The sequence below is a fragment of the Opisthocomus hoazin genome, chromosome 5 (assembly GCF_030867145.1).
Source record: "Opisthocomus hoazin isolate bOpiHoa1 chromosome 5, bOpiHoa1.hap1, whole genome shotgun sequence".
NCBI lineage: Eukaryota > Metazoa > Chordata > Aves > Opisthocomiformes > Opisthocomidae > Opisthocomus > Opisthocomus hoazin.
The window spans coordinates 78,135,145-78,161,404 of NC_134418.1; the positions used below are offsets into that span (position 1 = coordinate 78,135,145).

Genomic DNA, 26,260 nt, shown 5'->3' on the forward strand with positions numbered 1-26,260 from the left:
GGCGGCACAGTGACGGGAGTCGCGGGGCAGCAGTGGTGTCCTGTGCCCTCCGGAGTGCAGCTTTTCCAGCTGTGAGTCTGGCTGCCTCCAGGTCTCCAGCTGAGAAGGGCAGCGGGTGCTGCGACGCGGCGACCCGTGTTTCCCACCTGCGCAGCGGAGCTCGCGGCGTTGGCCGACCCCGGGGGGGTGCGGGGTAACGGCGTTAAAAGGCTGAGGTGCTAGATGCCTTTTTTTAAAGTCTTGACTTTAGCTTACTTTTTTAAAACTTTTTGAATGTTATTCCTCTTTGATGTTTGGTTGTGATTCATTAAAGGACGAGTCTAGCTACTCTTGGTAGAAACCGAAAGCTGAAGTGTGTTATTTTTATTTCGCGTTTTGCACGGAAAGCAGCTCCACGAGCAGATTCTAACACGCGCGTGAAGGATTTGAATGAGGATTTATTAACATTTCGTTAACCCCAGAGGAGGAAAGAGAGAATCTCCGAGCGCTGGCTGCGGCAGCAGTGATTGTGCAGCCCTGTCAGTTCCAACGCCTCCGGGTCCCCTTCCGGGTACGGGCCTGGCCGGAGGCTGTCGGGGGGGTTAAGGGCCAGGCCTTGCTGAGGAGCAGCTAGACGGGTGCACCCGCACCGCAGAGGCGCGGGGCTGTCTCGGGGGTACACCGACCGTGTACTTTGTGCAGGGGTACGGTAAATCGCAGCCGTTGGGAGCGGCTGCCGGTGCCTTGCGGGCGGCTGCCTGGGACCAGGCACTCGCCGAGCCCGGCCCGTCGCCAGCGGCTCCCTGGCCACAAGGCGGCGCTAGAGGAGGGGCGTGGCTCCGCCCGAGCTGCCCGCCTCGGGGGCGGAGCCGCGGCGTTCAATTTGCTTAATGTATTCCCCGGGCGGCGCCGCGCCCGTATGCGCTCAGCGGGGCCGGTGTGGCGGGCACCCCGGGAGCGCGACGCTCCCGCAGCGGCGGCCGGATGGTGTGCCCGGCTGGGCAGGCTTGCGGGGACCAGCAGAGGGGGAAACGGGTCGGCGGCCTGGCCTCGCTCTGTCCTGAGGGCCGCCTGCCTGCCGCGGCATATAAAAGGCAGGCGGCGACAACCATTGAGCGGGATGCTCTGAAGACCTGCTCTCTAGGCCACGCACGGAGGACGCCGTTCCTCACGGGCCCCGCGCCCGCCTAGGGGAAAGTCCCCGGACCGCCGGCAGAGAGTGCCGGGCGCCGCGCGCGCCCTGGCCCGCCCCCGCCTCAGGCCTCACCCCGCCGAGACGCCCCCGGGCCGAGCGGCTGAGCGCGGGGCGGGCGTTCGTCACGGCCACAGGCACGCAGGTGGCGCGGAGGCGCGCTAACACAACGGGGCTCACTCTCAGGCCATCCCCTTTTGGGGCCGCGCTGAGGCGGTGGCGGACACCGGGCCGGGGCACAGCTCCGGGAATTTCTCCTTTTCTCCGGTGGAGAAGCTGCACCGAGATCCCAGCGCCCCAGTTCCAGATGCGCCTCGGGCCCCCCGAAGAGAGCGTTTTGGGCGCTGCCACCCCTCTGCCGCACGCTTGCGTGGACAAGCCGAGGCTTCTGCGGTGACCCATGGGGGGGTCTTTTTTGGCCTGAAAGATTGCACTGCAGCACCTGAACGATTCGGGCCGGTTTTCTCTGCCTGTGGACAAAATTCTCTCGCTTATGGTCCGGTAAATCTTGGTCTTCAAATTCATTAACAGGAGAGAATATGTCAAACCCCGAAGCCACCTCGACTACAGACGACAGTAAGCTGACAGGACACGGCCAGCGGTCCGGAGACCGAGGGGGAAAAGCAGGCGCTGGAAGGGTTCTGAGGCTGTCTCTCTCTCAGCAGGCAGATCTATCCCCCGGCTTTCTAAGTTGCAAACTGCAGAGAAAATAAGAGCAATATCTGCTTTGCAGAGTGTTTTTTAAGCTTTTCTTTCAGCTGAAACACGCATTTTGCATAGCGTGTAACACGCCTCACATCGTGCCCGCTTAACAACAATCAGCTTGTATTTGTGTGCCCTCTGGATGGTTCTGTGCGCTGCCACCACCACAGCAAAGGCACCGCCATTAGCTGGGCTGTACATTTTTAAGAAAATATTGTCATTCGTGCTCGTTCCCCCTGCACCACCCCCCAATTTAAATCTGCTGTCAGGAAGTGCCCACTTTTAGGCTGTGATTAATCCCGCTCCCCTCCCTCGGCTGAATTTAAACCCGTGCGACCCCAGCGCGCCGCCGCGAGCGCAGGAAGCCGCTACCGCCCGCGGCCGGGCTCGGAGGCTGCCCAGCGCAGGGCCGGCCCCGGGGGCACGCTGCCAGCACCCGCGCTGACTGCTCAGACACGCGGCCGGCCTTCGGTGAACGACAGCAGAGGTGTCCCCTGCGCCGGAGACACGCTCACCGGCGGGCGTTCAGGAAAACGGGTGTCACGTCGACACGTGGTAAGAGTTACGTAGGTGAGAAAACAGAGATTTCAAATTAAAATGCTACCAGAGAACCCATCCCAAAGGAAACAGCTAAATCACCCGACGTTGTAGGCTAATTTTGAAAATGGCGCATGACAATTTCCGAGCACAACTGCCTGTTGCTCAGGCAATGGAAGGCTGCGTTCCAGCGGTTACCAGTTAGGTATTTTCTTCCTCCAGTAACATTCCTGCCACTAAAAATGCACTGTTCAGCTCCCACGCCTGGGCCCACAGCCCCTTAAAGCGTGAATTGTCACCGATGGTCAGGTAACATTGTTAGACCCAAGCGGACTGCGAAACCACTTGCTTTAAACGCCGCTGTCACAGATTAATCACATTGGGCAAAAGACAGTTTGTCACTAGTAAGAAAGCCAAGCTAACCAAAGTTTGCCCGATTTTATAAATCCTCTGGTGTTTTACATTTTAACTACAGTCTAAGAGACCAACTATATTTGGTCAGATGCTGCCCATATTTTAACAACAGCCTTCCACCCTGAATCCTTCCTTGGTTTGGAACAAATGTCGCATCTCTATTTATTACTTTGGGGAAAAGGATGGTTGAGACGCTAGGGATCCATTCATCTTGTTTAACCAGTAATTTCCCTGGCAATTACAGCTGAACAATAAAGCAAATGTAAACTCTGTCAGTTCTTGGGAAAAAGGGTACTTTGGTCGTATGTTAGTAGCATAGAATAATACTCATTTTGGCAACTTGAAGTAAGTTTGCAGTGACTTTTCCGTTGCACTACAGATTAGTCATTTGTACTGGGTCTGGATAAGCAGATTCCAAAGAGGAAAAAATAAAAAAATCCCCACTAGGAGGGAAATGAAATGAGGCTTCGTCCTGTTTGGTGTGGAGTTTTAACGACATGGCAGAACTCTCCAGTGTTCGGGGGAACTCTGAAATTCATAAATGATTACTACAGGCATGTAATTACCCCCTTTCAGCACATGGAGCGGAACTCATCTCACTGACGTCTGTGACAAGAGACCTGGGCTCTCGCTACAGCCAATGGGGACGTTTTTAGGGTAAAAGGCCTATCTATACTAAGGTTCTCTCTCATTCAACATACTTGGTTGGATGACTCCCACCTTTATTTCCTGAGGCGGAAAGGAAAATTAACATCCACGTACAAGAGAGTATTACGAATGTCTTAAACCACCAACAGCTGAAACTTCCTGCAGGTGCACTGCCTGCCCTCATTTCACAATCTGGATTACAAAGGTGCGATTGTGTACGCTTGTTCCTCACAACAGGAAGAAGAAAGAATGTCTTTTTCACATGATCTGTGCTGAGTAGCAGAATCACAGACACGATGCATGTTAGCCTGTAGCTCAGGCAAGAGCACATTAAAAACCCTTTGTTTATTGTGGGCAAAAGGGGCTCAGTTCTTTTCCATTAAAGTCACCTGGATTCTTCCATTTACTGGAATGGAAGAGGATCAAGCTTCAGGGCTCAAGTAAGACAATAGAGACGGTTGCCACATATTTGCATAAGATTAACTTGTTACCACGCCTCACCTGGCTTCCCTAAACATCACCTGCACGCTTCCCGAGTTGTCTGGCACGGTGACTGGCTCTGGAACCAGAAAGCAAATCCACCGATTGCTGATGCTTCAAAACACTAGGAGAGGAAGAAGAGCCACTTTCTGAAAGCTGTTTCCTGGAGAGGAAAACAGGGATGCGTTACTTCGGCCACGAGTGAACAGACCCGCATTGTAAATGACAGGGAATGATCTCTACCCATCGCAGCAGCCAGATGCTGCTGCTCAGCTGGTCAGCAGTGTCCCCCTCCTCCAAGGAGCTGCAGTTCTTGTGCCAGCCAGCATGCTCCACAGCAAGAAGTCAGTGTTGTCCAGCTCCTGCTGACTTCCAGAGGGCATTCTGAACAGAGCGGACACTCTCAGGAAGGAGCAGTGTGGTTCTGCTCAAAACAAAGTGGCAATATGTCGGTATGCTCCGATGGAAGAAATAATGTCATATAAAAGTGAATTCCTTAACATCTCCCACCTTGGGCCTATCAACTTCTCAAAACACTTTGGGGTACAGCCATGGGATTAGAGTATGGAAGGCGAATGGGAAGAACTGTAAAAACAGATAAACAGTTATCACAAAACAAAGCACGAAGTAAACTTAGTTTGCATGCTTTACTCCATTTTTCACTCTGTTCACACTGAGATAAACAGAACCCATCACTCTGAAGAAAAAAAAAATGGGCTGGATATTGCAGCTACCTTCTTCCTCAGTCTAATACAAGTCATCTGATCACTAATTTGGGCTCAGGAAGACATTTTCTTTTAGAGCATATTGGCAGAAATCTTGGAAGTTCTCCAGTTTTCGAACAGATGTTTGCACTTGGATGAGGAAGAACACACATCAGTGAGGGATGTTTGTTACTTGGTGCTAGAGAGCTCTTGCTGAGCTGCTTCTTCTTCTGAGCTGAGGACGAGGCTAGCTGGGAAAAAAACCCCATGCCAGTGTTTTCAGGAAAAGTACTGGTTTAGTTTATCACCTTATTGAAATGATCTGGTGTTGGCCCATGTCTGATTTTTGGGTGTCCTACACTTGGGTAAAAGAAAAAGAAAAATAATAATGGTTGTTTCCTTATGATTTGTGTTCCACCAGATTAACCCAGCCTAATATTTAAAGAAAACAAAAGCAATGACATCTGCCATTACAGAGAAGGATCTTTTTTGGATGACCTGATGTTAGAGAAGTTTTCAAGAATAGCTTACCCAGACAAACATGCTACTGTCTCTGTAGTTCTGGCAAGGATAGCCTTCTGCTGGAATATCGCCTACATGAAGGTCAACTATGGCCTTTCTGTATGACCCTTCTATGGCCTATAGCTTTCTTCAGCTGACTTTTTAAAAAGCCCATCTGGCTTGTATTCATTCTTTCTTTTCTTTGTGTTTCTTTTCTTGGTATCTTGGAGAATTCTTCATCCTCTTCATCCCATGGAAACCAGAGAAGCATACCTGCCAAGAAATATATATCATCAAAAATCCATTCTGCTCTGTTTGCTTAAAAGAAGCACCCTGTTCTCATCCTTTGAGCATTTCCACTAAATGCTAAGTAGGTCTTTCACAATTACAGCCCCTTATGGACTTGTCCTCATCAATAATGCTGCTTTTCATTATTTTTTCCATGGGCTGAAACTCTTCCCGGGCTATCAGTGGATAAAAAAATCTAACCAGCTTGTTGTGTATTATTAGGTGAAACGGGACAGGAATCAGCTATGATTTGAGGATGCAAAATCAGGATTACAAAAGATGAGAGGTCAAATTACAAGTGGGGAAAATAAGATTTGGATTAAATATCTGGAAATATTTTATTACAGTAAAATCTGTAATATAATGAAATAACCTTTCACAAAAAGAAGGGGAATTCTCTGACCGGGACTTTTAAAAACTGTTCTGGGAAATGATAAAGAAACAAAACTGTTTGGATCTATTCTCCATGAAAAGTGGGGGTAGTTTGCAGACATATAAATAAATCTAGATAAATGGAATATATGACTTCTGCGTATTATTTACTCTTGGAAGACAACCACTGAGGCGGGTTTTATGCAATGCACCCTAATAACACGTCCCTGATAGCACTGCAAATGCCAACCTCAAGCTGACAATTCTTGACTTAGTGGAGAGGGTTGGTGGAAATGTATGGTCATTCTGCCTGTCCGTCTCTACAGACTGCAGGGTTTTGCTCTACCATGACTCTTCTTACCTCCAGATTATTCTCACAAACAAGTCATTGAAAGAAGAGAGAAGCTGGGTCGTAGAGGCTATCAACCTGCAAACTTGAGTCCAATAGATAAAAATTCTCCCATGCTGGCTCCTAGCCATTTTGAGGCATGATCAAACCAGAGAATTCAGCCTGCTATTCTTGCTTTCCTTTCCCCTGAGCTCAAACATGCAGCAAACTAGTGCTTCTTCTTCTTAGGGAAATCTGGTCTAATGTGACTGCTGCACTCTCAAGACTACTCAAAATTTGAATCTTTATTTTAGTGTTCAAAAGCAGCAGACAACATTTAAATTCAGGAAACATTAGCTGATCTCTGCTGTACCTTAGATACAGCTTCCCCCATAGTGACAAACTGCAAGCTTTTAGCACAGAAAACACCTGTAACAAATGTTATGAATTATCCTGAAAAGATTTTCTTAGCTATTTCTTCACAACGGTGCATACATTGTTCCTTGTCAGAAAAAAATCTTATTTAAAAATTAACATTTAAATAACATGTTAATTTTTAATGAACATTTTTGCTTTACTTTTCTGCTCTGTAGGGGAAATCTCTGTTTCTCAGCTTTATTTATTCATGTGACAGCAGAACGATACAGCCATTCAAACTTACTACAAGCAGAAACACAACCCCTGAACAGAGCCAACATCCTTCTAAAGAATACTGTATTACTTATACTGACCCAGGTCCTTTTGCACTGGTATACAGGTAGCGCTTTTTGCCCGGACGGTAAGCGTTATCTGTCAATATTGTATGAAAGTATTCAATTGATCAGGCTTCAGTTACTCAGAAGCGACAGCGATGAACGCCACACAATACAGTTTCAGCGGTTTGCTGCCGATGGAAGTAAAAGTAACTAGGTTGTTTTCACTTTCTATTTGTGCAAAAATGAGATAAGCAACATAAAATGATCCGAAGCTTAGCTTCACTAACCTGAGCTGTCACAATACACAAAAAAGAAGCAGCTGGTTTTACTGGTGTTACAGATTTTAAGATGAAAGTGTCCTTTTAAGAACAGGAACACACTGAGTTGTGAGACTTCCTGGTTTTTTGGCCAGAGTGACACCAGTGTAATAAAGCGTGTTGTGAAAGCACTGCCTAGAACTTTGTTTTCATTCAGTTTTATGAACCTGCCAACGCATTGCTGACTCGGGCAAAGCCATCCAACTACAGCTACAATTACTCAACATCTTAGATGTAGATGTACGAAAATCACTGTTGTGTAGGATACCAGCTTAGCAGCTGCATGAGTTGAATGTGTTTAAATACTTTCGTGAACCGAGGTCGTAAGAAAGTAATACTTGCAGACTGGCATCACGTGAGATGCTGCTCTGCGGGCTGGTCAGACGAAGTCAGCGAGGCTCAACACACTAATTTTGTTGCAGGACTACCCACGGAGCCATCTGGTGCAGATCATATATTTACAGAATTGTAGAAAAAGAGTAGGCTGGAGGCCATCAGAGCAGAGCCAGCTTCACAGCCAGATCAGCCGGTCCCAGGCCTCACCCAGTCAGACATAACCAAGTATGGAGACCATACAACCTCTCTGCGCAACCTCTGCGGCTGCTTAACCACTACTCTAGATCATGCCATCCTGACATGTTATCTACAGGATTGGTATGGGTTCTCTTTTCGTGCTGGCCCCTTGCCCATAGGCAGGGATGTAAGACAGAAGGACTTGGGGGGGGGTTGTTTGTTTTTTTATTTTTTCATTTTACCCTTTAATTCAATTATCTCTGATGCTGTTTTTCCTAAGTTTGCCAGATGTCATATTTTTCCCCACTTTTTTTCTCCTGAAATACAAATGCAAAACACACAGGTCTCTCCTCAGGATGATTCAGGACTCCACAAGACCTTTTTTTTTCCCTGATGCTTACCGATTATTATTCATGTATTAAAGATCAGAAAAATGTCTGAGAGAGACGTGAGGATGAAATCTCAACCTTTTAGCAATTCTACCTGCTTTACATCATTCTCCCGGTAGGAAAAAGTACATAGCTAAAAAGTATATTTCTGTTTTTGTTTCCTACTATATTTGTTGTGGCCAGCTTTTGATACAAATTCTGCAACAGCCTTAGGGAAATCAGGATACTCTGTCAAAATCGGAAGATTTGTTGGCAGGCGAGTGGGTTTTAAAAGGCTGAACTTCTTTGATGCCTTATTTAAAACTCTCCGAAATGATTCCTCAGGAAAAAATGTCACTCAACTTCCCTAATAGTTTATCACAAATCATTTGGCTCTTCTTTAAAGCTAAAAAAGGTAGTGCTTCTTATGGGCAAGAACAGTCTAAACTGCTGCTTTTTAGAGTTGGAGGATAGGAATTAATTAGATGCCTCACCCTATCAACTGCTACAGTGAGAAAAGCTTGACTATGAAGCATGCTCTTGTGTACCAGGCAGAAACTTGCCTTCCCTGCAGATAGCCTGTCACTATGCTATTGCAACAAGCCTCACCTCATGACGAAAAATGCTCTTCAGAAATAAATTGTTGTGGATATGGCTCACAACAGCCTCTGGGAGAGAAATATGCAAGCCATCTGCAAACAATTTAATGTATATATACATTTGATTGCAATAAAACTTACTCGTGTTCCCCTCCTGTTGGGCACAATGCCTTCGGAAAGGGGCATTTCGGGAGATTTAGTACCACCAGCGCTGAAAGATTATTTGGCATGCCTGAATATTCCAAGGAAATGAGAGCACAGGGTAAGGTTTCAGCATCAAATGTAAAACTTCTGCACTTTTCTGCTTGCTCAGATATGTTTTGTACGGTCTCATGACAAGGTGGGAAGGCTCAGGGTTATGACTGAAAATCACAGAATGGTAGGGGTTGGAAGGGACCTCTGTGGGTCATCTGGTCCAACCCCCCTGCCGAAGCAGGGTCACCTACAGCAGGCGGCACAGGACCTTGCCCAGGCAGGTCTTGAATATCTCCAGAGAAGGAGACTCCACAGCCTCCCTGGGCAGCCTGGGCCAGGGCTCCGTCACCCTCAGAGGGAAGAAGTTCCTCCTCATGTTCAGACGGAACTTCCTCTGCTTCAGTTTGTGCCCGTTGCCCCTTGTCCTGTCGCTGGGCACCACTGAAGAGTCTGGCCCCATACTTTTGAAGTCTGGCCCTAGCCCCTTGAGTCTGGCCCCATCCTCCTGAAGCACCGCGCAGCGCTCCACGGCCTACACAGGGAACCAGGAGACAAACCCCTCCGCGGCTCCGGGGGCAGAGCAGGCGTCGGGAAGAGCGCGGGCCCGCGGCGGGCCCGATCGCAGGCGGGCGTTCGCCGGTGCCTGCAAACCCACCCCCGAGAGCGGCATTCACGGACCTCGCCCCTCAGGGACTCGCGCTCCTCGGGGCCGGGTGGCAGCGCCGGCAGCACCCCCACCCCCTCCCGCCCAACAACGCACCTGAGGGGACAGCGGGCGGTCGCTCCTGCTGCCTTCGCCTTTCCCCTCACGCGGGTCGCCTCAGGCCGGGCCCCCGCCACCCCCTCAGGGCGAGGCGCAGAGATGGCGGGCGCAGACACCGGAGGGGGGTGAACGAGACCCCTCCCCCGGGGGCACCTGGCGCGAGGCGGGGCGGGCGCCTTTAAGCGAGGCTCCGCCCCCGCGCCGGCTCCCGCCCCTCGCCGCTCGGCGGGCCAGTAGGAGCGGGCGAGAGGGGAAGGCGGGAGAATGCGAACCCCTGGCGGCGCCGCCGGCCGCGCCTTATAAGGGCAGGGCCTGGCGCATGCGCGCAGCGCGGCGGCCAGGGGCGGGGGCTCTGAGTGGGGTTTCGCTTCGGCGGCGGCACCGCGGCGGGAAGGGGTGTGGGACCCCCCCCCTCCCCCCCTCAGCGCCCCGGCGGGCGGCAGGAGGGAGCGGAGCGGGGCCGCGGCGGGGACCCCGCGCCCGGCGCGGGCGGCGGCGGATGTGCTGCTGGCGCGGGGGGATGATGCTGGCGGGGCCGCAGCTGGTGGCGGGGCCGGCGGCGCCGGGCGGGGAGCGGGCCCGGCTGCTCTCGCTTTACGTGCAGGACTACCTGGAGTGCGTGGAGTCGCTGCCGCTCGACATCCAGCGCAACGCCTCGCTGCTGCGGGAGATGGACACGCAGTGCCAAGGTGGGCTCCGCCGCGGGGCACCGGGCGGGGGGGGGCAAAGGGGGGCCCGCCCGCCGCCGCACATGCGCCCGGCGCGGAGAGGCCGGAACCGGGGCGGGCCTGGCGGAGGGGGTGGGCGCCGGGGTGGGCCCCCCGCCGCGGCCTGAGGGCTTCGGCGGGGGGAGCCCTGGGGGAGCCCCTGAAGGCCTCCCGGACGCTAAGCAGCAGACAGCGATGGTGAAGGGCTTCCTCCGACCACCTTTCCGCGTGCCCCGGAAGGTACGCGCCGACAGGCTTTTGTTTTCCTCATCTTTTATTGAAGTTTCCGTCTCGTAGGTGTTCCTCCGGCCGCCGCTGCCGTGCCAGGCCAGAGCGGGGGCTCGCTGCTGGCTTTACCGAAGTCTTCAGCTGTTATAAACATCCCCACCCCCTAAAAAATGCGGTCACGCTTCAGGCCCGAGTCTGAAGACGCGAAAGCAGCGCCGTGCGATTTCGGCCGGTTTAAAAGGTAGCGATGGCTCACGGGGGAGAGACAAGGCCACCCCTGTGCTCAGAAAACCGAAATCCTTTTAGCTTTTATTAGCTCCACCAAACTTAATCAGATTGTCTGTAACGAATGCTTGGCCCGGGTTTGTGTTATGTTTGAGTTTTTTATCTTATTTTTTTTTTTTAAACAGCGGTTTCAGAGCTTAGTTGGATGTATGGATGCCTTCTATAATCTTAGGGACCAAGAAAGCGTTTGGTGAACTTGCATCTCTCAATCCAAAAGTGATTTGCTCTTTTTAGTGGATGGTGATTTATTTAAAGTGTTTGGTATATCTTCACAGGCTGCATCCAGGCAGTCCTCAACGCAGGGTGAATGTTGTTCTGTCACCGTGTAAAAAAGCAGTTACTGCTTGTGGGTGGCTCTGGGCAGGGCATTCCCAATATGGGAAATCTGTGTAACTACACCTATGCTCCCCCCCAGCTTATAGAAAAAGTCTGGGTGGGAGATAATGTGGCTGCAGAGCACTGTGCTCTGGTCATGCCTTTCTAGCTCAACAGCCTACAAAATACCTTACTCCGTGCTTTTTAGGAGCAGGGAGTAAGATATTTTTATTCTCCCCCCACCTCTGTCAGGGCAACAGGCAAGAGATATAGCTGAAGATGCAGGGAAACAAAGCTTGTGTTTTTAATGGTAGCTGGAATGCTACTATGGAGAAAAAAATACTGAGTTATTGGACAGGCCGAGTAGTGATTTTCATCTTCCCCTAGTGAAAGCCTGGAACAGAGCAAAATGCTGCTGGCTCCTGTTGTCATACAGGTTTTGGAATTTATAGTAAAAAGTGGCTGTTCACGCTTAAGCTACTGTTTCAAGATGTCAGCAGAAAAAAAAATCACTGCGAACAATGTTACCATAATATCTACGGCTTCCATTTAGCACAAGCTCGAATCATTTCACAACTGTACAATGCAGACAAATTCTCCAGAAATGAAACCCAGTTTGTGAAACGCAGTTCTTTAGGAAGAGATGGATTGTAGTGCTTATCTTCTCGCTTTAGAAGTAAACAGTCTAGTATCATTCATAAATTCTCTTGCCTGTCGAAATAAAATCCTTCGGTTGTGTCTGAAGGAGCCAGTACTGTATCTAACACTGTGCATCAGGTTTCACTGTCAGTTCTACTGATCTGTTCCCTTCCACGTTGGCAATTTCTGTCTTTTATGTGTAGATCTAGTGTAACCTTTGGTCTGGAAAGTACTGTTTTAAAATCCAGCAATATAGAACAATAGAGTACAGGCCAAGACTGGCTTATACGGCATTTGCTAATCTCGTATTTGGGTTCATTAAACTTGCCTCTAAGAATGAAATTTTATGAAAGATTCACAGCCACTCATCCAGTTATTTTGCATGACTTGCAAGAAGAAAAGCTTAGAAGTCAAGCTGTGAGCCGCTCATTACTAGTTGCTTAAAAATACCCTATGATGTACTAAACAGTAGGTCACCTATTCTGAAAAGTTCAGCCTTGATTTAAAATGCAGCTTGCTGTAATGTGTCTGGGTAATAGGAAAAGCATTTTGAGTAGTTTAAATCCTGACTGTGAATTTGCTGTTGTGTAACTTCAGTTGTCACACTCCTCTTATAACTACGTCTGCTTGAGAGTGTAATACCAAACCTTCAGGTGAGTAAGCAGAGAAAGGCAGAAGACCTGGATATCCTAATTCTGGAGTGTTGTATATCACGATATAGACTGATTACATGAATTCTGCATTTCTTCCTGCAGATGATACAGTAAGCTATTGCTTTGGTTTGTAGGCCAGGGTTTTCGAACTACTGTGACGAGGACTCTCAATGGAAATTCCTGCTTTTTCAGATGGAGGCAGGATCTGGACTACCCACGCTGCAGCAGCTATGGTCCCCTTTCTTGGGTTATCCTTTCTTTTTCCAATGGCTAAAATAAGCTCGATTTTTCTTAGAACTTGAGAATTTTTTCTTGCAGCAGATTGTGATCTTGAATGCTGACTTGATGACCACATGCAACTTGAATAAAGTATCCGATCTAGCCCACCAGGGTTTACTATAATTAAAGTTTTTACAATTTCCCCTTGGTTAGAAATACATTTCTATATTTTCTTGAGTGTGTTCCATCTCGTGTAATTATTCCTATTATCTTTATTTTATAGAAGCGTTAAAAGAAATAGATGATGTCTATGAAAAATACAAGTCAGAAAATGATCCTGTTCAGAAGAAACGCTTGCAGCAGCATCTTCAGCGCGCTTTAATCAACAGCCAAGAACTTGGAGATGAAAAAATTCAAATAGTTACTCAGATGCTAGAACTGGTAGAGAATAGAGCCCGGCAAATGGAAACACACTCTCAGTGTTTTCAAGATCTGTCTGAGAACGAAAAGCCTCTAGAAAAGGCAAAGATGGAGTCCTGCCAGCCAGAGAGATCTTCGCGTAGACCTCGTCGCCAGCGAACCAGCGAAAGCCGCGATCTGTGCCATATAGCAAATGGTATCGATGACTGCGACGATCAGCCGCCTAAAGAAAAAAGATCTAAATCTGCCAAGAAGAAAAAACGCTCCAAAGCCAAACAAGAGAGAGAGGTTTCACCTGTAGAATTTGCAATTGATCCCAATGAACCGACTTACTGCTTATGCAACCAAGTGTCTTATGGCGAAATGATAGGGTGCGATAACGAACAGTGTCCTATCGAGTGGTTCCACTTTTCGTGTGTTGGACTCACCTACAAACCAAAGGGGAAATGGTATTGCCCCAAGTGCAGAGGGGACAACGAGAAAACGATGGACAAATGTACTGACAAATCAAAAAAGGATAGAAGATCGAGGTAGTGAAAGCAATTCGTGTTTTAAAGAGTTGCTCCTTTTATATTAAAATGTTTAATTTCCAGAGAACGCTGTTTTAGGAAATGCATAAGACTATGCAATAATTTTTAATCTATAATATTAATGGAGTATTAAAAGCTGTTATACCTTCTGTGGTCTTTAACTTTCTGCACTGAATAACCAAATAGTTGAAACAGGGTGGCTTCAGACCTTCACAGAAGACATTACAAGCATATGGCGCTTGGTTTCAGTTTAACCCCGTTAGTGTTTTAAAAAACTTTGAATCTTGAAATAATGACGGTGGGAAAGATACTGAAGAACTTTTCATATTATGGGAAAGGCACTGAAAGGCCTCGTGTAACTGCTAGAATCTTAACAACTGAATTTGTTGTTTATCCCAGGTCTTAAGTTTTTGGGTTTTGTGTTGACATCACAGCTCTGGAATTAGGGTTTCTGAATTCAGCTGTAACTGTAAAAGTCTTCCGAGCTAAAAGCAGACCTCTTCAGTGACTTTCATATGACCAGTATGTTATTTCAAGGAAGAAAATACCACTAACTTAAGCTTTTTTTTTTTTTTTGGTCAATATTAAACTCTTTTCTCTGTGACTTTACATTTGGGAGTCAGTTTTTGGATACGGTAGAATTATGGTGTATAAGCATTTTTGGATATTCTTAGTGGGTTTTGTTGGGGTTCTGTTGAACATCATGATGTGGTCTTTATTGTTTAAGGTGGTCTCTCTAATGCTGAAACTATATCCTTGATTGATTGTTTTGTCACTGCCTGTATAAGCCTTGGAGTGGTGTAAGGATCCCTTGAGAGGGCATATTGACATCTTGGGGAACAGAAATTGCAAAGGCAATGAAATCTTCCTCATAATCTCTAGAGAGCTGAAACACGACTGGTATTCTGTGAGATGTAAACTTTGCTTTTCCTTTAGTGATATTTGGGTGCATGTGTGGCCACACCTGGGTTCAGGCACAGCACCATAGTTCTTGGACTTGGGCAACTATCTAGAAAGCCTGAAGGGAAAAGCTTTCAGTAAAAGTTTTGATAGGTAATAAAAAAGAAAACATAAGCCTGACTGGGACAGAGCCAGCAGACAAATCCCAGCAGGTTTCTGACAGACTAACAGTGTTGTCCTGAAGTATGCTAGTAGTGTCTAGATGCTACTTGGTTGGTAGTTGAAAGTGAATTTCCTCACCCCCACACCTTGGAGGAGGTGGAAAAAAAGATGAAAACAGCTGTTTCTGCTCCTTTGCAACAGGAGATGCTAGTCGAGGAGTGAGGGGTGTACCTGGTGTACCAAAGCTCACACCTAGTGTTCCTGCTCAGCAGTGTTCTTCCTTGAGGCTGCCTGTGCTGTGGCACTCTCTGGCCAAGACTGACTGAAAAGCAGTTGTGCTGAGCTGAGAGCGACCCAGAAGGCAGATGAGCAACAGCAAGCTACGATGGATGAATGCTATCAAAACTCCCTCCTGCATCCCCACTGGAGGGCTGTGGCAGCCGGGGCTGGAGGGCTGGATGCAGTGCGCTTGGCATAAAGAAAGCCTGGGTGCTGTCGGGCCAGATGGTATGAATCAATGCGCAGGACTCTAAATATTATAAGCTACGTAAAATACCGAGCCTGTTTCCACAGTTATGATCTGATTGCTTAATAGGGTTTAGCATTTGCAAGTAATACGAGTTAACATATGGCAGGGGAGCGTAAAGCCGGTGTTTTGAATTTTTGCTCTAAAATTGTAGGTCTATGAAGTGGACTAGCTTCACTGGGGAGACCTGTACCACAGTAAGCAAACAGCTCTTGCAGGAAACTGCTGTTCCCAGTCTTGCTTTCCAGGCCCAGTGGCTAATCTGAGGTTGTAAAGATAGACTTCTTGAGGGGGCTGGATCATGGCTACTGGTGGAGAATGATCAGGCCAGCTGCTGGAGACAAGTGTCATAAATCCTCCTCTGTGCATTTTACTCCTTTTTCTACGTGTTACGGCTCGATGATTCTTAAATTTTCTTCTTGCGAGAACTGGTTGGAAGCCTTGGGCTGGGAATTGTATCAACATCTAATATCTACCTAAAATGGTGATGCTCCCTAGTATTAAAAAACAAACTTCACTTAAGCATGCACTGAAGTCGCAGAACAAAGTGCACGTGAAATGGTAACTCTTAACACTACTAATTGATCTTGAAAAGTACTGCTTGAATTTCTGCTGGCTAAATCAAGAATACTTTTTTCCAAGGCAGAGGAGAAAGCTGGGACCCTTATGTAATTGTTCATCTGGAATAATGGCTAAAGTAGGAAGTGTATGTTGTGGTGTTACAGAAAGAAAATTTTGGATTCTGAAAGTGGTCCAGATAAATATCTCTAATGCGGGGATGCTGGTGTTTATGCTGATGGCCCTTGTAGTGGGGAATATGAATTCTGAAAGTTTCTGGTGAAGATGCTGCTGCGCTTGCTTGTGTAATACATGAAGTTGCTCAAATGTAGAAATAATTCAGTTCCTAAGAAGATTAGCAGTGTGCCTCAGATATACCTGGGTGCATCTAAAATTACCTCTTTTAAATACTCCGGCTAATTTGTTGTTAAAACGTACATGAGAAAAGATCTGATGTTATCTGGTATTTAGCACTTCACCACCTCTTTTAACCAAGCCCAGATTTTGTGGTTTTGCATCTGTTTTCATAGAAGATCAATGGTAATTGCTGAAGACGCACATAGGACGCTAATATGAAATCAGAAAGGTAAGTAGAGAGCTCTTACGTTGCTTCTTAGTGTTGAGTTCCTTTTCTCGAAGGGATGAAGCTCACTAGTGAAGTGAAAATGAAAATTAAATGCTGTTAAACCAGTTCACCTTCAAGATGTGTATTAACTGTCACGAAGTACATCTAACTTTGTGGAAAAAAAAAAAAAATCTGGGCAACAAACACTTTGGAAGTTGATAGCAGTGTATGTAACTACACAGGAAACTGCTTCCTCTTTGTGAAAATTTATGCTACATCTGAATTCAGCGTGGGTTACATTTTGTTTTCCTGAAGCTTACGGAAATGCTGTGCACTTCTAAGTTCTTGCTTTTTTTGCCCTTCAGTTTTGCTCCTGATGAACCTGCATTACTTCAAAAGGTCCCCATAAGCTATTTAAAAGAAATGGTGTCAAAGCAAGAGTGTTTCTTGATCATTGTCTCATGGTGCAGGTTGATTAATCTTGACAAAATAGTCATTTAATCAAACTTCAAAGCAAACCAAAAAATACACCTAATGGAAAGCTTGCTGTTTTGAAAGCAAAATGAGCACTCTAATAATATTTGCTGTCTATATTATAAGACAATCTTGCTATTGCTTGCAGTTACTGTGGGTTTTTTTGGACTCTGGGATCCTGGCAGGTCTGGAATATAGTACACAAGATTAATACAGGTGTCCTCTGGTTGCTGTCTATTACTTGATTCTGTCATGTAAGCTGCCTGAATCCAAATACAGCTCATTACCAGCCATGATAAGTACAAACTCTTTAAGTGTAGTCTTCTGCATGCTGTTGTACGTTCATACCTGTTCGTTGCTAAAAAGCAAATTATAATACCTCCTTATTTAACTAGTTGTACATTTTCCTGCCAAGCGTTAACTAATCTGCACATCCAGAAACAGTAATGTGGTACTGACAAGTCCTGAAACTGGTACAGAAGGGCAGCAAGTGAAATGCTCCATCTTTCCTTGAATTTATCTAATGATTTTCTGGTTTGGATGTTCTCGTAGAGCTGAAGTGGGGCTTTGTAAAGATGATGATGCTTTCTAACTGTGAAGACTTTTTCTTCATGTAAAAGGCTCTAACTTCAGCTTGAAGGAAACTACTACAGTTTGTCTGAATTCATACTTACAAGTGAGCAGTTTGGCACTTGTGGCTTGTACCATTTCTGACTGCAACAGATCTGATTCTGAAAGTCTTAATCTGGGTTTTTATTCTTTAGACTCAGCTGGGCTGAACTGCACCCTGTTCGGTCTCCCCTAAAACCCAGCCAGCCTAACTGGGACAAAACTGCAGCCATCGCCACACCAGCAAGTTAAGGGCTTCGAGTTCTCTCTCCCTCTTACGTGCATACCTATTGCTTTTACTAAGAGGTCTCATTTCCAGTAGCTCTGCAAGTCTTTGACACTGGCACCTGAGACTGAAAAAAATATTGCAGGTTTTATGTGAAAGCCCAACTTGCTTTAAATGCTGCAATCTAATCTAGACCTTTTTTTTTTCATATATACCTGAATCTAACAGAACGATGATAAAAGCCCCTGCAAATAATGAAGATACTTTATCCCATCAGGTAATATATATCTGAAGTTCTTCTATTGCATATTTCAAAGCTAATATTATCTTGGTAGCTATTGCATGCTGAAGCCTGATTTAAACTCAAGTTACAGATGTATTAGTCCTGAAAGGCAGCCTATCTGCTTGGTGAGTCTCAGAAAAGAAGTGTATCGTGGGCAGAGAAAAAGCAGCTTGCTTATGCTATAGCTTAGAAGCAGCGCATCCTCCTCTGCCAGGAGTAGCAACCCTGGCCAGTCTGCGCGGAGGAGACTTCAGGCAGGCCAAGCGTGGTTTGGGCTGTGGCGTGCCATGGAGCAGATGCCTTAACCAAGGGGCGTGTTGGGAAGGTCTGCGCTAGACCAGTCAGATGAGGTTAGGAAAGTGGTGGCGGTTGCTGTTTTGTGAGAGTCTCCTAGAGGAGCCAAGCTCAAGAAAGGTTTAAAACCTTCAACGGAGTTGGGTATCTCACTGCAATTCAGAGTAAAGCACCTGCTCTTGAAGGTGCGCGCTTCCAATCTAATTCACCTCGCCTCTCAAAAGTCCTTTTGAGCTACTTCAGGCAGTTTCCTTGACCATTATGGGTTTCTGAGTCCTATTCACAGTGGGAACAGTGAACAAGTACATCTTTAATCATCGGACAGTCTAGTTTTCTTCAGGTTCTTCCTGGCTGCTGGCAGATACTTCTCCAAAGGAGCCTTTTTTCAGTGGAATGGACAGTTGGTTTTGATCTGATCCTCTCAAGATGATGGGCAGGGCTGTCACTTAAGCCCACAAGAATCGTTTCTCTGTCCAGAGCTAGTTAGGTAAGACATCTTGCTGTCAGTTCTAAAACCAGCTGTCACTATGTAACTGTTGGAAGTCCTACAGACTTGGGTATCCTAGAAGGAAAATGATGTTTATTTTTTTACTATTATCTTGCCTCTTAACACATGCCATGAAAGAGCTGAAAAAGTTTGAAATGCTCTCTTTTGTGCCAATTTTCTGATTACCCTGCAGTCTTTGGAGCAGCTCAAGGGCTATGGATTTCCACTACAGCTGGCCAGTAAACACTTCTATTACATGAAAATTCTGGCAAATTTTTCATTAAATGAAGCTGTCATTTGCCTTTGAATCCAAGTTTCTTCTGAACATCAAGCTGATATTGCATATGAATCCTTTCTAATTGTTGGTTGGGGTAGGGTAAGAGTTCTAAAAGCTTATTTTGACAAATTCTGCTTTTTTTTTTCCCCCACCTATTTCTCCATACTTTTGGTTTACTAGGCAGGGCAAGTTCAGTGTTAAGTCAGTCAGCAATGTTTTAACTGCAAGTGTTAGACTGGACTGCATCTGTTCTGCTGCGACTGTGTTCTAGCAGAACGTTACTGACTATAGCGTGGCCGATTTCATACTTCTCAGGTGCACTTCACGCCTTGCATGCTGCTTCTTAAATATACATCAAGGAGGCTATAAGCGGCACAGACACAGATCCAAACTGCAGTTACTTCTGCTCTGAAGGCCCGTTTTCCGGTGTAGGGATTAGTGCTTAGCGGGCACATAGAAAATAAAATCCTCCCCAAAGTTTTGCTTCTGCATATTTAGGGAGTATCTCCACTGAAAATGGTAAAACCGGTGAATGAATTTGACTACAGTGATTAGCTGTGCACATTAAGACTAGTATGAAGGTACAGCTTATAGTTGGAGGAGTTTGGGGGGGGGGGGGAAGCAACTCAGGTACTTCCGTGGTTGAATGTAGTGTGATTTAAGAAGCCTGAAAGGAAACTTTCATCTCCTGCCAAGAAACAGAATAAAATAAATTCTAGAACCTTTGAGAATAACTTTCAGTAGAGAAATTAGGATAAATTCTTGTCCCAATTTAAATAAAATTCTGTTGAGCAGGGTTCTACCCAGCATACAGATTTCCAGCTTCCTTTGACTAAAGCCTAAAAAAAGATTAAAGCTCCATGGCAACTGCTATCTTAACTCCTGACAGCCATAGTATAAATTACATCTTGGAAAAACCTAATACTGAATGTTTTATTTAGGTCACCAGTCAGGCTAGGAAATGGTAGGCTTACAGATACCACCCCAAAGTTCGTTTTGCCCCTGCACGGTCTCAGTGAGGCAGAGGTTTTTGCAGGAGGCAAACTGGATGCTATATAATTATATGCAGCATGGATTTAAAAATCTGACAAGTTTTGAGTGTGTAAATTTGTTTCACACTTTGGGGGGAAAAGACTGCAATCTACTTCCAGCTGTAATCTTCCGGTGAGGAAGACAGCAAGGTTCATCTGGAAGACAGCAGCCCAGGCAGGTACGGCGTGAGGTTACCACAGCAGCGGCATTTGCTAGCAGTGGAGGAACAGTATTGGTTGGTTTGTTTATTTTTTTTATGGAGGACGGAGATGGACAGAGGTTGTGCAATTAATTCATTTGCCCACAGGTGCCCCAGCATTCTTCATACTTGTGCCACAGAAGCGATGTGTCCCTTTTGGACTTGTACGGAGATACTGCTTTCTTGCTGTTTGAGGTTAACAACGCATAGGTTATTATTTGAGTGATGGGAGTGAATATAAATGGACATTAAAAGTCTGGAGTAAAGGGAACCTGTGGTAAACAACAACAACAAACCTCCAGTTTCTGCTATTTGCATTAAGATTGTCTGGTACTCTTATTTTCTTAGTTACACTTTCTTGTTCTTTAACTATTTTTGACCCTGTCCTCTGTGGACTAGGTGCTTCTCAGGCCTTGAAGAATGCCTTTAATTATTGTCTGAGGCACACTTTGTCAGAGCCATTAAAATAGCCTGGTGCCCAAGACAGGGAGGGATCGGTAACTGGGATCATCGATCCTCCAGTGCAGGGCCAAAAAGGGGGGCTGCATGCTCCCTAGTCTGTCAGCTGCTGCTGGACAGACGCAGAATTATTCCGAGGCTCCTTTTGACCTTATCGGATAGCAAAGCTTAAGTCCTCAGTATCCCATTTAAAAGGAGAAGGTACCCATCATTTCTCAAATAAAAATAAACCTGAGATAATATCAAAACCATACTAGAGTGGCAGCCCGCTATATACCTACATTATTGCCTACTTAGAAATTTTTGCCTTGTAAATGTTTAATACTAACATGCCAGCTATTACTGGAGAAGGATGGGAAATGGAATTGTAGAAGCATTACTGGTATAATAGTCGGTTTTACAGACCTGCAGGTAGGACTGCTTTTGCCCTTTGCTCCAGCAGCTGGAGTTTGCTGAGCACAGTATAATGTACGCCTTGGTACCCTGCAATAATGGTATGCCGGTGTTCAAATGGAGCCCAACCCTTTATCCTGTGAACAGATAACAGAAACATACTCAAATACACATAGATAGTAAATTCTATGAGAAAAAAACTAAATATGTTTCTTCCTCAAAGGTGTATTATCGAGATGCTAACAAACAGTTGCATTGTCAGTTAACCAGTAGAGCTGGGACAAGGGGTGCAAAACAGTCTCACTATTAAATGGCTTTTGGGAGAGTCTTTAAGAAGTTTAAGAAACAGTAAATTACTTGGATTTCTGAGTATCATTTAGAGCTTTGCAATTTCTGCATTGGTGAAGAACTTAATTTCATAAAGCTTGGAAATGTTGAATAATAATTGAGCATTTTTGAAATAAAAATGCGTATTTTGGTTATGATTTTTGATGCAGTAATCTGTAATCTAATGATAGTATATGCCGGAGTTGCAAATTTCATCTACGTTGTGATTGCCTTTTATTTAGCAATAGAAGGTAAGAACAATATTGAGTCTTTCCCCTCTTACACTATTAAATTAGTAGTAGTAAACTGTGAAGGTACTGCTGGAGGATTTTCTGTAAAGAACATTGCAATAAATTTTGTGGTATCATCTCAGCTATTCTAACCTCACCTTGGGAAGATGTTCCCTCCCCCTTCCCAAAGCCCTGCAGCTCAGGTAAGTCAGCAGAGCACACGTTGGTTCCTGTGCCCTGCGTGCCATGGGGAGCGTGCTGGACATGTCGCCTGGTGAAGCTTTATGAGCCACAGGGCTCACCTTCCTGTAAACACGCTATGCACTTCTGAAACCTGCTGGAGGATAAAACACGATGCTTCCTGGAAAAGTGACATTTTAAGTATTTAAATTTTTCTTTGGAGACATCCTGAATGTTTTGTCACATGCTTGTGGCTGTTGCCACGGAGACAGAATTGGTTTGGGGGAAGCAGGTCAGACTGAAGTCTTGTATTTAATAAATTTTTTTTTTTTTTTTGCTAACACCTCTCCTGTATTTAATGACTTGTCATCGGTACTTGCTGGCATGAGGTACAACAGCAGAGAAGAAAACACCCACGGATTTCAAAGGCTTGGCTTTGTGGAGTGCATCAGAGTAACTGAACTGCACCTTCAGTAGCTGCCAACTGTAAAAGGCCATTAAAACTTATGAGAATTAAATGAACTGAGAAGAAACTTAAAACTTTTTTCTTAACAATTCAAATCATGTAGGTCCCTCACAGGAGGAATGGCCTGACTGTAACCAGAAACATTCCTGCATCTGTTCTGTCTCTGGATGAAGGATTAAAAAAAAAAAAACAACAAACAATTAAATTCTGATATTTGGAATACAGTCTCTAGGCAGAATTTTATCTGAAAAAACTCAGTAGGCAAAAGTTGTTATTAAATTAAGATCAGGTTAGTATGCTTGCCAAAACAACAGATCATTTGGTAAGACTCCTTCAGCCTTATGGCCCAAGTCAATCTGCGTATAAAGATATGTGAAATATGCCCAGATTATAGTCCTAGTTCTCCTTTGCACTAAATCAGGCAGAGCTTCTGAATGGAATTATTTGATGAATACAAAAATGGAACTACTGCCATTTGACTCTTTGTAGCTGAAGCCAAGTTTTTTAGGCTGACAGGGTGCATTCAAACACCTTTTATTTTCCCACTGATATTCTTTCCTAACAGCTTGCGCCTTTCCTCTCTGCCCACTTCTTCAAAGGTGTTGTGCAGTCGTGCTCTTCAGCAGATGCTTCATCTCCTATTCAACAGCCTGAATAACTGCTAAGACCGAGGTGCAATTTTAGATGGTGGCCTTAGCAAAATACGGAATCTGCACAAAGCAGGCTCTGTCTCTGTTCAAAAGCTGGCTCTATTAAAAAAATTTAAAGAGCCATGAACCTATAATGATGTTGAAACTGTTTATTTTTGCCTTGCATAGCAAAAATGAGGAGAGGCAGCGGGTACAAGCTCCTGAACTAAAGCCAGTCATGCAGATACTAACTAATGAGGTGGCACTAAGCTCATTCCTGTAAGACACTGCTTGTGTTTTCAGCAAAATGCCCAAGTTTCTACTGAAGGCTTAAGTGCATCAACTGAAAGCATCTAATTAAGGTATCCTAGTTGAAGTCATCTAACTCAAGGCTCAAAATGTGGCTAAGCTTCTGCTGAGTCAGCATTCTTGCACTCCATGGGAAGTAACTGAAGCAGTAACTGCGGTACTATTTCTGCCACACTTCTGAACCGCGTAGGAAGATACAACATTTAATGGAGTGTTAGAGTTTCAGTTGAAGATGGTGCTGATATAGACCACTCCACTGAAACAGACTGTATAATAGCTTTGGCACAGTTTTATTTCACTGTATCATTTCAAGCAGATCTCTGTTTCAACCTTAAATAAAACCCATTAGAAATCACCACACATGCTGTTATACTTGGAAAGATCACGAAACAGCACAAATGTAGAGGCTGAGCAGACTTCCAATAGCTCTAACTAAAGGGCGTGCATAGGTTCTCTCAGTTGTCTCATTACTACCCTGCAAGACTTAAAAACTCTTTCTTCTGCGTCTTATTTTCATATAAATGTAGGCACTAGAATCCTGTCACCTTCTACTGGAGTCTCACTGGATATTTTGGGATGGCTGGGTGCCTTTATCACTAAATTCTCCCTAGATCCTTTTATTTTGTTTGATGCCTGGGCTTCTAAATTGGACCTTGTTCAGCCCAGCTTCTCCCCATGTTGTTTGTGTCGCTGTGATTAGATTATTTTAGTCCAGAGGGGAATGACCATCACCTACTTCAGCTGGGAAAAGAGGGGGCCATTCACAAACAGTCATACTTAAAACCCGGGTCCCATATAAAGGGAGCACTGCTTAATAAAGATGACACACAACAAATCATGCAACTCTTTAGTGCCCAACATTCCTGCCCTTTTCCAGTTTAGAAAATCAGAACATGTAAGCAGACACTAATATATTTGTCATTATAAAACATCAGTTATCTGTCATTTTTCTCATTTCTTAAGGTAGCAAAAACCTGGCAAGATGACCAGCCATAGTTTTATCGTACTTAGTGAAAGGATACAAGTGGAAGAAAATTATGTCATTTGGTTTGAAAAGATAACTCAAAGTAATTTCTACAAACGTGTAAAATCCTTGACTTCTCAGGAGAAGTGCAAAATCCTTGACTTGTCAGGAGAAGCACAAAATCTATTAACTTATTCTTTGCAGTGCATGAAGTTACTTTATCAGCATTAGCCAGCTTCCTCATTTTTCCTTTCTGAGCAAGTGATCTGGTAGAGGAACTTGATGGTTGTGAAGTGTACCACTGATGTAATAACAAAAGAGGAACATATTCAGGAGTTTACCCATTTTCCATCATGACTCCAAAAACAATTCTACTGGCATCATCTGTAATTGTCAAGCAGTACACATCTGGCTCATTTTTCAATAATTCTTAAACCTAAAATTTAGAAAAATAGTCATTTTAAGTACCTGACAGGTAAACACCTCTACTATTAATCTGATACTAGTCTTACGGAATAGCACTTCAATGATTGTTTAATATCGTACAATAATCAATGACAATTAAAAAAGCCCTAGGATTTGAAGAGAGTAAGATCAACATGTCACTAATTTTGCACCATTGCAAAAAAACCAAATCTTGTGAGATGAATAAAGAGGAATGCTGTTTTAAGACTTGTTCAGTAGTTATATACCATTCGGTTTTGGAAACCGCACTTGAGGGTGGATGGCGTTCAAATAAGCAACGAGATAGAGAAGAGGTGTAGAAGACAATGACTTCTAATGAAAAACAGAACAAAGCCTAGAAACAAGAGGACTGAAGTCAGTAGTCCTCAGTAATGTGACAGTTTGCTTCCGAGAGGAAAGGGACAATCTAAGTGAAAAGGACAATAATTAATGTCCTTCAGATGGAGCACTGAAGGCTTAAATAGGACACGAGGGAGAAAACAAAACAAAAAAGAACTGTCCAACCATAATGACAGTGAAGCACTGGAATATACTGCTTTGGAAACTAAAGATCTCCAGTGATGAAGATGCTACAAGGCAGGCTACACAATCATGGCAGTATCAGTTTAATTATAACTGATCGGGCAGGGGAAATGGTTTGGATCAGCAGTTCTTGAGCTGTGGGAAGGCACTGACATATGTTTGGAGGCCCAGACAAAGCTCCAGGAGAATTTAATCTGATATTTCTCCTTCTTCTTACCTTTTCCCCTGAAAGTTCTCTCTGAAAATCATTTGAAGAATGCAGCATTTACTCTCAGCCATCCGGACAGGAGCGGAGCAGAGCCATCGGCTCCATCCCATCTAAGGGCACGTTCAGAGCATCGCCAGTGGCCAGCTGGGTGGACACTTGCTGCATGTTCCTTGCATTCCCCTGGCAAAAGTGCTGGACTGTGTTGACGGTTGTGCCACAAAGTCCATGGGGAAGGGTGACCTTTTTCTTCCCAGTGACGTGCAGAACCACAACTGAGGAACATTTTAAAGGCACAGGATGTGAGGGGTGGTGCGATTTCCCAGGGGCATCGAGACTTGGATGAGGGAGAGGAAGCTCCTAACGATACCTGGCGATTCAGGTGATGGCTGCAGAACACAGCTACCCAGGGATGAGATTCTAGCTGTTGCACAGAAGTATGACCTCTTTGCTGGAGTGAAAATAGCGATGTTTGTATATATGAAGGGCCTGTCCCATGACAGTAGAAAGATAGGCCCAATAATAATAAATTTCAGTGCTGTTGCAATAAATGACCTCCTAAATGGATTCCCAGCTCTGCTTTCTGCTTGTTGCATATGTAATTAATTAATAACAAAACGGTTATATTCTCCACACTCATACAAAATTTGATAGATGTTCAGGTATTTTAAGCAGGAAACCTGGATACTATGCTCTGGTTTCTACCTATTCAAGAAACACCAGAATAATGTTTCACAGTATTTTCTCTGACAAATCTTAATTTTTGATGGAAGGGACTGGCAAAATGAGTACATGAATGCTCTGGTTTCGAAGTTCCACAGTATGATACAGTCGATTGTCTCTTCCTCAGTGTGGCGGGAAAGCACCAGACAGCGGCCCATGTAGCTCCAGGCAGTAACGTATAGAAAGAGAATGGCTGTGCTGGTTT

The 26,260-nt window shown here is 45.1% G+C and overlaps 1 protein-coding gene and 1 long non-coding RNA gene across 7 annotated transcripts; one reads left to right on the forward strand and one right to left on the reverse strand.

Annotated features, from left to right (window-relative positions):
• Positions 1 to 3,532: 3,532 nt before the first annotated feature.
• LOC142361461 (uncharacterized) lies at positions 3,533 to 10,290 on the reverse strand. Of its 5 annotated transcripts, none has more exons than XR_012764096.1 (6): positions 9,593 to 9,799; positions 8,779 to 8,869; positions 5,188 to 5,430; positions 4,463 to 4,537; positions 4,196 to 4,376; positions 3,533 to 4,115 (listed from the first exon to the last, which is right to left on the reverse strand). It is a non-coding gene; the product is annotated as an uncharacterized LOC142361461 (long non-coding RNA). The 5 variants fall into 5 exon arrangements; XR_012764097.1 differs by having other exon boundaries at positions 3,533 to 3,878; positions 3,974 to 4,115; positions 4,196 to 4,537; XR_012764095.1 differs by having other exon boundaries at positions 4,196 to 4,537.
• Positions 10,080 to 17,336, forward strand: ING2 (inhibitor of growth family member 2). Of its 2 annotated transcripts, none has more exons than XM_075421819.1 (2): positions 10,080 to 10,284; positions 12,925 to 17,336. In XM_075421819.1, exons 1-2 carry the CDS (start codon positions 10,095 to 10,097, stop codon positions 13,593 to 13,595), a joined length of 861 nt encoding a protein of 286 aa, XP_075277934.1. In that variant the 5' UTR covers positions 10,080 to 10,094; the 3' UTR covers positions 13,596 to 17,336. The 2 variants fall into 2 exon arrangements, 1 of the variants encoding a protein (XP_075277934.1); XR_012764093.1 differs by lacking the exon at positions 10,080 to 10,284 and adding an exon at positions 10,394 to 10,542 and having other exon boundaries at positions 12,925 to 13,006.
• The last annotated feature ends 8,924 nt before the right edge of the window (positions 17,337 to 26,260 follow it).

Bases quoted from the DNA above. Each gene is read 5' to 3' on its own strand.
- ING2 (XM_075421819.1), top strand. From the start codon at position 10,095: ATGTGCTGCTGGCGCGGGGGGATGATGCTGGCGGGGCCGCAGCTGGTG. The intron at 10,285-12,924 runs GTGGGCTCCGCC...TTTATTTTATAG, and splicing joins GATGGACACGCAGTGCCAAG to AAGCGTTAAAAGAAATAGAT.